The 14021-nt window shown below is 37.4% G+C and overlaps 1 protein-coding gene across 9 annotated transcripts in view; it reads right to left on the bottom strand.

Annotated features, from left to right (window-relative positions):
• Positions 1-14021, bottom strand: part of adgrg6 (adhesion G protein-coupled receptor G6) — a 40454-nt gene that overhangs the window by 2421 nt on the left and 24012 nt on the right. For 6 of the 9 annotated variants that reach the window (XM_016537505.1, XM_016537511.1, XM_016537510.1 and 3 more), the window contains 19 exons: positions 10823-10911; positions 10596-10648; positions 10467-10508; positions 10198-10337; positions 9379-9493; positions 9148-9236; positions 8869-9070; positions 7971-8136; positions 7077-7211; positions 6923-6940; positions 6031-6150; positions 5732-5783; positions 5517-5623; positions 4874-5001; positions 3875-4143; positions 3636-3735; positions 3238-3521; positions 2662-2763; positions 1838-1990 (listed from right to left, as the gene is read on the bottom strand). In XM_016537505.1, coding sequence (XP_016392991.1) covers positions 1838-1990; positions 2662-2763; positions 3238-3521; positions 3636-3735; positions 3875-4143; positions 4874-5001; positions 5517-5623; positions 5732-5783; positions 6031-6150; positions 6923-6940; positions 7077-7211; positions 7971-8136; positions 8869-9070; positions 9148-9236; positions 9379-9493; positions 10198-10337; positions 10467-10508; positions 10596-10648; positions 10823-10911 — 2364 coding nt within the window. Of the gene's footprint in view, positions 1-1055; positions 1095-1837; positions 1991-2661; positions 2764-3237; positions 3522-3635; positions 3736-3874; positions 4144-4873; positions 5002-5516; positions 5624-5731; positions 5784-6030; positions 6151-6922; positions 6941-7076; positions 7212-7970; positions 8137-8868; positions 9071-9147; positions 9237-9378; positions 9494-10197; positions 10338-10466; positions 10509-10595; positions 10649-10822; positions 10912-14021 lie in introns of all 9 variants that reach the window. The other 3 variants (XM_016537508.1, XM_016537514.1, XM_016537512.1) reach the window with 2 other exon arrangements.

Raw genomic sequence — 14021 nt, 5'->3', positions numbered from 1 at the left:
TAACATATTTTTCTTAAATATATACATGCATGTGTGTGTATTTATATATAAATAATAAATATACACATTACACAAACATATAATTTGTAAACAAAATCTTTTATTTTGGATGCGATTAATCGCGATTAATCGTTTGACAGCACTAAAAAATACATAATAGAGTGAGCTATACTATGTGAACTTTTGAAGAACTTGTGTATTTTTAGATAAATTATGCAATTTTGCTCAATTCAGTGTAACGAACAGCACAGTATTCCCTTCATCTCAGCATATAAGCAAACATAAGTATACTACTCCTAAATCCTAAAGGTCTCAGTATTTCACAATGACAACTCTGCTGTGCATGACAGCATCTCTGATGTTAAGTGCATTATTAGTGTCAAGTGCATATAATCTATCCTCTGCATGGCCAGCATGTAGAGTGATCCTGCTGTGGGGATGAAGTGTTTACTGTGTATGGTTTTATACATTTTAGTGTCAGCAGTGCAAGATGGGTATTTTCTCTTGTGGGAACATTAACACTGCCACACGAAAAAAGAACAAAACAAAGGAGACAAATAAAAACAGCCCACCGTGAGAAACATTAGTCTCAAACAGAGTGCAAATGACATTCAGAACTCCTAAAAGACACTAAAGCTTGTCAATGTCTATTGAAAGACTGGGTGGGAGTCAAGTCTATAACCTATTTATACATATTTATTCGGGTTGAGGTGTTTCCTGGTATTGCACCACTGTGCTAGCAATTTTATTTGCTATTTAACTGACAATGACAACCAGCAGCAGTGTGCTTTCTAGTTCTTGAATGTCACTCCACAACTTGGATTCAATCCAACAGGCAACTATTCCACCATAAAACATCACAACAGATGCCTAATTTTTCCAAAGAGGTAATGTCATATTAAGGGTCAAATAGAAGCATTTATGTGTTAGGAGTGAGTTAGACTAGGTATTATGTCTAGGGCCGCTGGATTGATTTCAGTCTATCCCAAAAGGGGAAGCTGATTACATGAATAGAGGAAAGCAGTGTGAACTCAAGCTGGCTTGCGTGGTTTTACCTCAGGATGTCTCTCCATGGCATTATTGCAGGGTACTATCTATACCACAAACATAAATACAGACACACAGCACCACTGAGTCCAGACGTACAGTCACACGAAAAGTAACACAGTAGAGCAAAGCACAAAATAACACAAGGCGTGAAGGGCAATATCCTTACTAAAAATAGTCAAGCATTATACATCAAAGCAATACATTACTCAGAACATGCTAATGAAACGTTTTCAAGCTCTATTTTTGGTATCAAATACCAGTTTTAATTCTAACCCTTTGATGCATGATGTTCATTAAAGTGGACAGATCTTTAAAGGCTATTTTTAATCATTCATATACACTACTGATCAAACGTTTGGGGTTGGTAAGATGAATTTCAAAAGAATCTCTTATGCATACCAAGGCAGCATTTATTTGAATTAAAAGCAAAAATTGTGAAGCAATATTGTGAAATAATATTACAAACTTTTCTATTTGCATTACACTATCAAAATCATTCTAATTCTTAATTGGTGCTCAGTAAAATATATGTAATAATAAATATATTTTTGTCTATCATACTGGACACTATGCATTATTTTGAGCATATTTGGGTTCAGTTGACCTATTTATAAATTATATAACCATTTCAAATATGTCATTTTAAAAAATGACAAATTTCGCTTATATATTGACAGTTCTTGTGTTTTTTTTGCCCTTGTTTTAATGTAATAGTTCATGCATCAAAGGGTTAATGTAAACTAACAACTGTGGTCAATGCAATCCACATCATTACTTTTATGTTTACCTGTATTACTGTGCCTCGCAAAGGGGTTTAGTGTGGCTTTGGCTTTAGACGTCCAGTTGGCTGTAGTGGAGCCAAACGAACTGGAGGAGAGGGATTTTCCCAGGTTATCGGAACTCACTTTCTTGGTATTATTAGTGGCAGTCTTGCTCCAGTCTGCAAAATATGGTTAAATGTTATTCATACATTACCAGTTAGACAGGTGAATCCCATGCATAAAGATACAGCACAAGACAAACTCAAGGAAGTTCAGATAATATACTGCAATTCCATCTTAAATTCAGGACAGACAACTTTCTAAAGGAAAGTTGTACGGGACTGGCATTCGAAAAATAGGCTACTTCACATTTCATTTTATCAGATTTAACTGTAAGTAAAGACCAGCTAAGGCCTCTCATGTTCCTAACGTTTATTAACAATAGTTCTGTGATACTTGGGGCAAAAAAGTCTCCAAAGCTGGGCTTTACTGAAACACACATTCTGAGTGCAACAAAAGTCTCAGGAATTCAGCACCTAAAGATGTAGTCACAGCACAGTCCAATATGCCTATGAAAAAGAAATTATATAAAAAAATGAGGCAAAAAATAAAAAAAAGTATAAGCACAAATGCAGTGTGTGGGCCCATGTGCAACAGGAGAAGTATACAATGCTCCAGCATTCAAACAACTAATTTTAACTAAATTATGTTAAGCATTACTTCATGGAATGTGATTGAATATATGATTCTTCCTCTGTATAGTTTTCTGGCACATGGTAGTTGACCCCAAAAAAATCCCCGAAAAACACAATTCATTCAAAATATCAGTAATAATACTAACTAAATTTACCTGAGTTATCTGCCAAGCGGAACTTTCCACAGCACAAGTACCTCCTCCATTGATTCTGTACATTTTCTTTCAGGGCACAGTGGAACACAAATATGAATAATCCTGTTGAAAAAAACAAATTACACTCCTTAATCTTTTCTGATTACAAACACACAAGCTGTTTTTAAAATGAGTTGTATTTCACGTTTAATAAGCAACTAACAATATCAAAGCGACCTCTAGCGGATCGCATACAGAACTACACAATTACAAACCAGACCCCCTTCTGGCCGAAATAGCTCAGTTGGGAGAGCGTTAAAGGTCACTGGTTCGATCCCGGGTTTCGGCAAAGTGTGGTGCTACAAGCAGCTTTTTAATGATATTAACTCTTAAGGCAAAATTGGGATTTTAAACTACATTGACATTTTAATTTTATTATAAAAAGTAAATAAATATATTTGTTGTAAATACCTGAATTTTTTATAATATATATATATATATATATATATATACGTATTAAAGAAGGTAAAAATACTTTCTGATTCTATGGAGTCTTTAAATGTACAGGATAGTGAAAATATAATGACATAAACCAACCCTGTAGGGAGTTGAAAATGGAGAAGAGGTACATGAAGGCCAGGCTGACTGGACCCCAGGAGAAAAAAGCAAAGCCCCAGGTCATGCCCAGCAAGAAAGTCAGGCTGACCACACTACGCAGGTTACGTAAGATCTCCTCTCGAAGTGTTCGGTTGCTGCGCTTGCCGTTACGCCCGCAGATCTGGATCATGACCACGATGAACATGGCAACATTCATCAGGAATATCATGGAAAAGTAGCCCACGCATGTCACGTAGAATACCACCGGACTATGAATCCAACAGCTACAGAAGGAAAGACCAGGAAAACCAACAGAATGAGAATAAGGAACTAAAATAGGCTACTTCTTTCACAGATATAAAATAATGGTCAGTTTGAATTTCTTCGACCAAACTTACAATTCTGTGCCCTGTCCATTCTCTCCTTTTCCATAATAGTTTTTTCCATAAGAATTTTTGCCCACAGCCAACACAATGCCAACAATTGAAGCAGGGACACCTGAAAAAGCAGTCAGATCTTCTTACTATTATGTTCAACACTTCTTCAGAGTGATCTTATACTATATTGAACACTGGATACAAAAAACATCCATGGCAAACAAGTATCAAAAGGAAAAACTACTTAATGTAGCACTTACCCCATCCTACGAGGCAAAACTTGAGGATGTATCGCCGTATGTAGGTGTTGAAGACCTTGACCAAGGCAATGTACATGTGGATGGACTCTAAGCCCATCCAGGTGAAGGAAGTGAGAAGGAAAAAGTGCAGAAAAACAGCCACTGTCACACACAATCCCTCAATGTCGTATGAGGCCAACCAGCCATCCAGAAGAAACACCATGTTGAGGAAGAGCAGTGATGTGCTGAGATTCATCAGGATCTTAGAGGGATAGTCTCGCCGCAGCTTCCTATAGATTTATATCAATGAAAACAATGAGTCTTTCCAATTCCATTGCACCATTAGTCATTTACACTATCATTCCCAAGTTTGGGATTTGTAAGATTTTTTTCAGGCTTTTCAAAGAAACCATGCTCACAGAGGCTGCATTTAATTGTTCAAAAATACAGTAAAACAGCAATATTCTGAAATATTTATTGTAATTTAAAATACTTTTTCTTGAGCACCAAATCAGCATTTTAGAATGATTTCTGAAGTATCGTGCGACACTGAAACTGATGAAAGTTTTGCTTTGTCATACCAAGAATTTTTTAGGATTCTTTGATGAATACATGTTCAAAAGAACAGCATTTTTTGGAAATAGACATTTTTTGTAACAATGTAAGTCTTTACTTTCACTTTTGATCAATTTAATATGTCCTTAATTTTTTTTCCAAATTAGAATCATTGGATGTTAGTAACAAGCAGCCCAATTTTATGGTAAATAATTAGTGCTTGAAGAGGATGGGTGCAGCCTAAACTGGACATTGAGTTGGGCAGAGCTGAAGACATTCTTCGAGAAAACATCTGGATTTTAATAGTTGTTAATGGAAAGCCAAATGTATTATTTCACAATGTATCATTAAAAAACATGCTTAAAAATGTGGGTGAGAAAATGTAACTAGCTGTAACTTTTTTCCATTACGTAGATCAAAGATGCATTGTTTTTCTTCTCTAGTCAGATGCTGAAGGACACTCACTCAAAAGCGATGTACGTGAGAAGTGTTGCTGCGGAAAAAATGGCTGAAATGCCACAGCCAATGTAGGTAATGAAGGTGAGAACCCTGTTGTTCTTCTCATCTATCTGTGCAGAAGCTCCAGAGATGTCCTAAAAGACAAAAGTAAGGTTAATCAATAATGACACTGATCAGAGATGCAAGAGTCTCATTAGTGTTTAGTTATCAGTGACAATTCTTGAAATATGAAAAACCTGTCCATAGGATAAGGATGTATTTCCTCAAACAAATTTTACACAAAGAAATGAATAGTTAAAAAAGCAGTTTTATTCTATTATTGCCGTTTTATTATACCTGTGAATAAATAATTTCTACAATGCCACTGATATCTTTGGTATAATGCGACATTTAAATGACACACTGGTGCAACATGAATAAAGTGCACCTAATAAAATAAGCGTGCAAAGTCTTGATAGCTTCAATTCTACATTAGAGTGAAGCCTCTTAATTAACTATTCGCCAACTATTTGTCCCTGTCTGTTTCAGGGATGGTTAGCCACTCTAGATGACATATACAACGCATCAACATTGCTTCAGTCTGCCATATTGGCTTAATACATGAAACCGCTCTGTTGGGTCATTTTGTTGCCAATCCCACAAATCTCACCATTAGAATGCCAAAGTGTGTGAGGTGATTACACAAGCAGATGGTCCTGTTGCTGTTGGACTCCGGACTGACCTCGCAGCCTTCACTGTTCCAGCCCCCTGTGCGATCTAATGGAGACAAATGGATATTATATGAATACTGTAAGTCTATACGTACAGCCTCCTATGCGACTGTTTTAATGCTTTAACAGTGGCCAAATAAATCATTTATTTTACCCTCATTTTGGAGGCTGAAATCCCAAAACACACAAAGACGCTCTGGATCTCTCTGGAGGACAGACAGACACATTAAGATGTGTTAGACACCATTGTTCCAGTTAGCTTGGACAAATCATTTTTTGGAAGAAAATGACTGCTTTGAAACCTCATTGACGGGAAGGTTAAACTAATAAAATGAATGGCTACTGTAATTACTCCAAAAAATATTTCACCACAACCTTAGTTTCTGCAAAAATACCAGTTACCAAAAACTGGTAATACATTACATTTTCAATAAATCAAAAAAAGCTGAATACCTGGTACTCCAGATGGGCAATCTCTATTTTGACAGGATCCTGCAGGTTTTTGATTGTGAAGTTGCCAATACTGCTAGCCACCACATAGCTGTTCAAGGACATGCCGTTACTTTGCCGATCCTGTGAAGACATGTAACAGACTGTCAGACTCAGGACAAATCTGCTCATCTTAGTTTTAGGGGGAGTCAGACACATAAAAATTATACCTCCATTTTTTTAAGTATGGACAGAATATATCACTTTTGTTAGCTATTAGTAAGTGACCAAAGATGCATTCAAGGAATAAGAAACATATCATTAGATACATATGTTAATTAAAATTCATGACATACAGGTCACATGTTTGGGAATTATTTTTTAAATATTTATTTACTAAGTTGTAATAAGCTCATAAAGGTTGCATTTTTTTTATCACAGTGCAATAAAAACAGTAACATTGTTAAATATTATTATAATTAAAAAGAACTGTTTTCTATTTTAATACATTTTAAAATGTCATTTACTTCTGTGATGGCAAAGCTGAATTTTCAGCAGTCATTGCATTCCTTAGTGTCACATGATATTTCAGAAATAAGTCTAATATACTGATTAGGTGCTTAAGAAACTGTGATAGACTTTTTCAGTATTCTTTAAATAATACATTTTAAAAGAACAGCATTTATTTAAAATAGCAATATTTTGTAGCAATGCAAAAGACTAACCTTTGATCAATTTAACACATTCTTGCTTAATAAAAGTATTCATTTCTTTTCTTTTTTTTTTTTATCTTACTGACTCCAAACAAGTTTGAATGGTAGTGTGTTACACTGTTTAATGCAAAATTTAAAAGAGTTTATTCTGAGAAGTTAGTTTACTCAGCACAGAGAAAACGTCCAGAGATTCATTACCGTACCATGAATGATCCAAAGTGCTATTAACAGAAATATCAATGAGAATTGTCAATATTATATTGTTCTACAGCCATATTTTAACATGAGAATGGACCATAGAATACTTCATTTAGAGAAAAATATACAATAAAAAAAGCTAAATTGGTTCATTCTCACCTGAAAGAGTCCTGTCTTGCTGAAGAACATGAAGTTTATTCTGGACACTCTATGTGAATTACTCAAGTTCTGCAGTAGTGTTGGAGGTAGAGTGACCACAGCCAAAGCATTCTGGGCTTCTGACTCAAAATCAATCTGAGGAGAAAAAGTTATTTATATTATACGATAATGTGTGTATTAAGGGTATAAGAGCTACGTGTGTGTAACTGCATTTGAAGAGGTTACGGCGCCCTCTGCCAGAATAAAGTGGTAATGAATCCAGGCAGACTCGGGTTGAATAACCAAATGATGCATGCACTCTTGGAGATATAAAAATGGTTAACTTAAGACTGCCCTGAAACGGGGCCTTCAGGTGATAATCTAAACTGTTGGTAGGCTAATTTGTATTTTTTATTCTTTAAAATCCCTTAAATAGTTTCAATGACTGAGTTAAACTTCAACTATAAACATACAAAATGGCACAAAAATACAACTTAAACTTGAGTATGCTAAAAAATACAAAAAATACACTTAAATACTTGCAAAAATATACATTCTGACACTCATGCCCAGAGAAGAGAGAAATGTGTCATTGTCTGAGTCACTCTCAAACTGTACAATGTTGCTTTTTCCTCCCACAACTTTCCAGGAAACGTTGGCTCTTAATCAATGGGTGCAACCTCTGGGCATGGTCCATACACGTCACCTCTCATTACACTGCTTTAATTGCTAACGATTACTTTAAAACTTTACTGCTAAAATGTTTGGGCAGCCAAAAATACAGCTAAAATGTTTGGGCAGCCTTCCTGAGGAAGTCTTAAGCAAATTTTGTGCGCAGTACATGTTCAAATATACATGCATGTCACATCAAAAGACATGTAGCAGAGAGGTGAACATTTTTTGATGGACATTTACCTGAGGGTCTGTTGTGTTTGTGGCTATAAACGCACTGAAAGTGGTCCCATTAAAATTGCTGATGTTGAGAGCAGAAACTCCAACAGCCAGATATTTGGATGTGATGGTTAGTAAGGGTCCATCAAACTCTATCTTCTGTAGCAGTTTATCCACTGCTTTGAGAGCTCTGATCATGTCGATACAAAAACAAGAGGCTCAGATGAGAAGATTAAAAAACTTCCAGACTGAACATACAAGAAGACCCTTCACTGAAACTGAAAACATTTGGATGGATAAGATACAGACATTTCTGAGAGATTCAAGCAATATAGTGTAAAAAATAGAATGCTTTGTTTTCAAATAATATGTAGTGAGAAGAATGTAATATTGAACCATATATAGCCATTTAAAACCGTAAAACTGAAAATAAAGGGAATAATTTCCACAGAAGCTGATACAGTGTAAGAAATCTTAGACTTACTGACTATAAACAGAAAATTGTTAAAATGATGCCACACTCTTAAAAATAAAGGTTCTTTATTGGCATCAATAGTTCCACAAAGAACCTTTACCATCCATGGAACCTTTTTCTTCCACAAAAGGTTCTTTACAGTGGCAAAAGGTTCTTTAGTTTAGATTATTAAAATGTTCTTCACGCTAAGAAAAATGGTTCTTTTCAGAACTGTTCACTGAAAGGTTCTTTGGGGAACCAAAACTGGTTCTTCTATGGCATTGCTGTGAAATCTCCCTTTTGGAACCTTTATTTTTAAGAGTGCAGATGACAACTGGACATTTGATGTTTAGTCAGGATATTTAATTAAATGTATTCAACTCAAAAAAATTCATGCAAAGCGTTGCCTTCATTTTATAATTTCTGAAAACTCTTCATTTTCTAGTGTACAGGTAATATAGTACATACGTCTCTGAGGATTCCTTCTGAGCGGCCTCTGAGCTGATCATGACGTTGGAGATGATAGTGACCACGGTGCTGGCCAGGGTGGCGTTGATTTTGGCTATGTTCACAAGCTCATTCACCTTGAAGACAACCTGTGTCACCTCCTCCTTAGAGAGCTCATTATTGGTGATGTCAGCGAGCTGCACAGCCACTTCCATTGCATTCTCTGGCCAATTCAAAATAAGAATGATTAAATTTGGTTTCAATTTTCGAGTAATGTATGCAATGTGGATCAGAACCTACCTTGTGAAACTGAAATGCTTGTTATATTAGTGCAGTTTCCACGGTCCGGTAGGGCCCAATATGATGTATAATTATACTGGCTAATCATACTAAAGAGTGGAAAAACAAACGCAAAATATTAAATAGATTTTTCTAACACACCTGCTAAAACATGATTGCTGGCTATAACTGCTTCAATTAGTAATTCATTCGCATTTGCATCTAGATCAGATGCTATCAGCATTTACTCACCAAGTCCTAGATGCGTTTTGCTCTTTGTAAGGGAAACAGGGGACATACTGGGTGACAGTGGGTCTGCTCTCTGGCCATCTGTAGTGGAATGGGAAGTCCTCGGCCTGGCAGTTTTCTGAAGCAAAACAAACACAGAAACTAAATTAAAAGGATTCACTTATAAATGTTTCTTTAAAGCGGAGCCATGTTTCTGAAAATACCCATCCTTCCTTAAAAGATGTACTGAGTACATTAAAAAGTTTTACTCTTAAGACATGAATACTCCTTTTGAAAATATGTTTAAAATCACATTATGGCTTTGACAACTAAAACCTGCTTGCTTGATGCTGCAAGCAATAAGCGTTCAAGAAAAACACCATATCATATTTTAAAGGGGTCATATGATGCGATTTCAAGTTTTCCTTTCTCTTTGGAGTGTTACAAGCTGATTGTGCATAGATAAGATCCCTGCGTTACATTTCCGACGCGTGCTTGTGGTGTTCGGCCAATCACAATGCACTGGGTCAGCTGGCCAATCAGAGCAGACTGCGCTTGTCAAAGGAGGGGGCTTTGTAGAAAACGAAGCGTTTGAGAGAGGCTGGGCATAGAGGACCGTACAGTATGTACAGTATTTGAAAAATAATGTGTTTTTTGAACATTAAAGCATGTCAACATATTATGTTACACCAAATACACCAAATAATGATCTTTAAAAAAGCATCATATGACCCCTTTAAAAGGAGATCACAATAATTAGTAAGAATTTACATGAATGCTTTTTTCTTTAGCAGTTTGCAAGTACAGGGCTACTGAAATCGAACAATATGGAGCATGCCATACCCATTAAGTTCACAGTCACACCGTCCAATATCAAGCCATTTCCAATTGCAGGGGCACTTCTCAATATGTTCTCAATCTCTGCTTCTGCCAGACTTGCATCAGTGGTATTCTTATACACCAGCAGGGCCATGTAGGTTTGTCTGAGAAGAATGCAACATCACATCATATCTTTTAGACATCAAAAATACTGAAAACGAAATATTGTGAAACATAGTTACTATTACATTAGTAAAATCAGACAAAATAGTAAAAGTCTGCAAATGTTTTACCGTATAGTTGTGGCCCTTGAGAGAACAGTGTTAGGTTGGAGACTGAAAAAGGGATGAGAGTAAGATTGCAAACAATCATCATTAAATAAAATAAAGATATGTTTATTTAAACTTAAAAAAGAATCCTACCTGACACTATCAACATAAACTCTGTAGATCCAGTTTTGAAATGTTTGATTGAGCTGTAAAAATCACAGAAATTGATTAGTGAGCAGTAGCATGTTTAGAAAGAATTCAAAATTAATAAAATTATCAGTTATCTTAATATCCATTAATGGATTTTTAAAACAGTGAAACAAAACAAATATATATATATATATATATATATATATATCAATTAACGAATATAAATGTACCCATTGAGATATCATCGTCTTAGCATCCCTGTCTGGGGTGTTTGCTTGTTCATCAATAACCACTAGGGATATTCTGTAGAAAATATCCTCTGTAAAAGGAGAATATGGTACTTTTTTTAGTAATCAATCAAAACACACTTTGCTTAATTCACTTTTATCTGTGTTGCATAGCAGTAGTTATGTAATAGTAAATTAGTAATAAAATATATATCTTAGTAATTAGCAATTTTGATACAAATGTGCTCTCAAGATAGATCTTCTAGATCAAATCGATCCAAAGTGTTGTAAAAACTAATTCAGTATAGAATATCTGGCAGTAAAAAAAAACCTGGTTTTGAGATCTACTGCTATGCTGCACTTCTATCACAAGATGGCTCTCATGTATCTTGAGTTGTTAGTGCTGCACTACTTTATAATGCATTAACTACACCATGCCAAGACTTTTCTTAGGAGACTCCTAATATAATAAAATGTAAAAACTTATTTCCACAAATTGAAAATATGAGAGAGCTTTCTTAGATAACACACTGTATTTTCACTCCGCACTCCAGGTAGTCTCTCAAAATCATCAGTGTGAAAATTACTGAAAGTAAGGCTGAACAGTTCAATGTAAAATAAATAATTAAATAAAGCAGTCTCCTAAGAAGGAAGAATGATACAAATCTGGATAATTACAAGAGACCTATGCGCTCAATTTGAGTGAGCGAGTAACAGCCAGTACATGAAGAGCGTTGAAACTCAATGATTGTCAGAACTGGCTATTGTTAATATCTTACTACTTCTAGTAAATCACAAGGAATCAAAAAAATTAAATTTGCACACCAAGACGACTGATTTTCCCCCCAAATTGAACAACCATCATTCTATGATCACTTGCTCAGAAAGTCAAGATTCAGCAATAAAAGAAGCTCTCTCTCTTTCTAAGATCTAGATTGTTGTTGGAAAACATACTGTTCCCGGTTGAAAGTCCACACAGACATGTAATATGAAAGGGAGCTTTACATGGACATGGGGCCAGTTCATGAGGGCCTGTAGTGGTCCCATTGGTGGCACTAGTATGCACAGATCCAAAACCTGCGCTGACTCCGTTGGTTGGGGTGTCGACCGTGCCATTTGTGTGGACAAAAGACTGGCCATCAATAGCTAGAGACGGCTGCGTCTCGCTATCTGTGGTGGCGGGCTGAACAACGAGCGCATTGTGGCCATGACTGGAGGGGTTTGCTGATTCATTCTTGGCCCAAAATGGCCGCTTTGTTGTTGAGGAGTGGACATGTTTAGTGTCCAGCAAGTCTTCACTGTGGCTGCTTGAGATATCCATTGATTTGGAGGGTTGGATGACTGGAACGGAGGCAAGTTCTGATGGCGTGCTACTTGTAAAGGTGGAAAACAGATGAAAAGCAGGGTCTGGCGGGGTCTGAGATGACAGATCTGCACCAGTCATAGTCATTTGCAAAGGAGCATGAGTGTGCGGCACGTTCGCCGACAATGATTCAAATGTGTGTATATCTGTTCTAAGCAATTCATAATCTTGAATAGTGTTTGAATGGCTCATAGTGGTCACGTGTGCAAAATTACTATGAGAATCAACAGAGTCACGTGTACTGTTTTTGTTAAATGACTTAGAGACTTCTGAGGCATTTAGAGAAGATGTTGTGTTGAGAAGCCATGTGGTAGTTGTGGCTTCAGTGTATTTGTGGGTTGGACTTACTCGACCATATGCACCAGAAATAACAAATCCATCATGATAAACTTCTCCTTTAGACTGAGAAGGAAGGACATTGGCAGGCTCTATGAAGTTAGAAATGTCCATTGTCTCTGATTGATACCTGAATTTGGTTTCATAAGGTGAGGCCTCATCTGGTCCATTCTTACTTATTGAATTGAACAAAATCGAGGGAAATATTTCAGTTGATGAAATTTGGGAACTCTCCCAATTGGCTTTGAAGTAGTCCGACCATGCTGACGTGGCCATGCCATGTTCTGAGCCAAAGTCAAAAATGTTGTGGGAGGGCAAACTGAATGTGGGCGACACATCTATCTTCTTCACTTTCATTTGGGAGTCTGAATTAAGGGGTGAAGACTGAGCACCTCTCCATTCATCTGTCAGGCCCACCACAGAACCGTATGGTAATTCCGAACTTGCGCTGACAGAAATATGAGGCATATGTGACAAGTCCCTCAGATCAGCCTCTGAAGGATTAACATCGCCTTGCCTGCTTAAGCCTCTGAAAAGGGTCTCTGGCAATCTGTTTACACGCGACGGCTCCAGCGCCAGAGGTGAATCTAATTTGGACCGGCTGCCCACTATTGACGTAGAAATGCTGCTTGTGATGCCTGGATACGCAGTGAGAACACTGCGAGTTGGGAATTGGCTAGAGTCAACAGCTTGTGGGTTTTCAGAGAGGATGAATTGATTGTTCATTGAGGGTAAAACCAGGTCAGCATTGTTTTTGGCATCAGAAATAAAGAGACTTTGGGCTGAGCCAGGTGTCAGAGATGGGAAAACATCAGTGTGAGGCCAAGAAGACAATAGACTCGGTCTGATGGCCTCTGTCATTAAGGAATCACTTTGAACCCCTGCAGTAGGCATCGAATTCAGGGGCTCAATAAGAGTGGCAGCACTGCGGGTTGAACCCATAAGCAGTCCAGCCACCGGCTCGACACTATGAGAAGAAGTGAGAGAGGAGATAACAAGTGTCTCTGTTGTGAGGGAATAGCTGCCTTGCGGAACGAGAAGGCTCGCTGCCAAAGGCTCTATGAGTAAAATAGTTTGATCGGGGAGATTGTTGAAAGAGCTCTGTTGGGAGGTTGATGAAAAATAGGAAGGGGTGGTATCAGTAAGACTGTACTCAGGTTCTCGAAAGCTTGTCCTGCCATAACCCTCTGCTAAAGTTTCCATCTGGTCATGTGTAACCGTTGTGGGCTCGACGGTGGATTTTTTCTGACCGTGTTGCGCATCTTTAAAGGTGTCCTCGATGGCAGTTGCCTCCGAGAGGCCCCAAGGCACAGTGCTTGTTAGCTTTATATCCACTAGTTGTGTGGGCGACCGCACTGGCCATGCTGCTGTTTGGTCAGAGAGACTCTTGAGCTCAAGCTGGATCATTTGCACACTCGTTCCTCCCGGAGTCATGGTGGGAGATGGGATAAGTGTCCAGCTGCCGTCTGTCTCCTGCCGCTCTGACATAGCCCAGGGTAAACT

The sequence above is a fragment of the Sinocyclocheilus rhinocerous genome, unplaced genomic scaffold, assembly GCF_001515625.1.
Source record: "Sinocyclocheilus rhinocerous isolate Xijiao unplaced genomic scaffold, SAMN03320098_v1.1 scaffold185, whole genome shotgun sequence".
Lineage (NCBI taxonomy): Eukaryota > Metazoa > Chordata > Actinopteri > Cypriniformes > Cyprinidae > Sinocyclocheilus > Sinocyclocheilus rhinocerous.
Note: the sequence above shows the minus strand (reverse complement) of the source record. Positions and strands in the feature narration are given on the sequence as shown.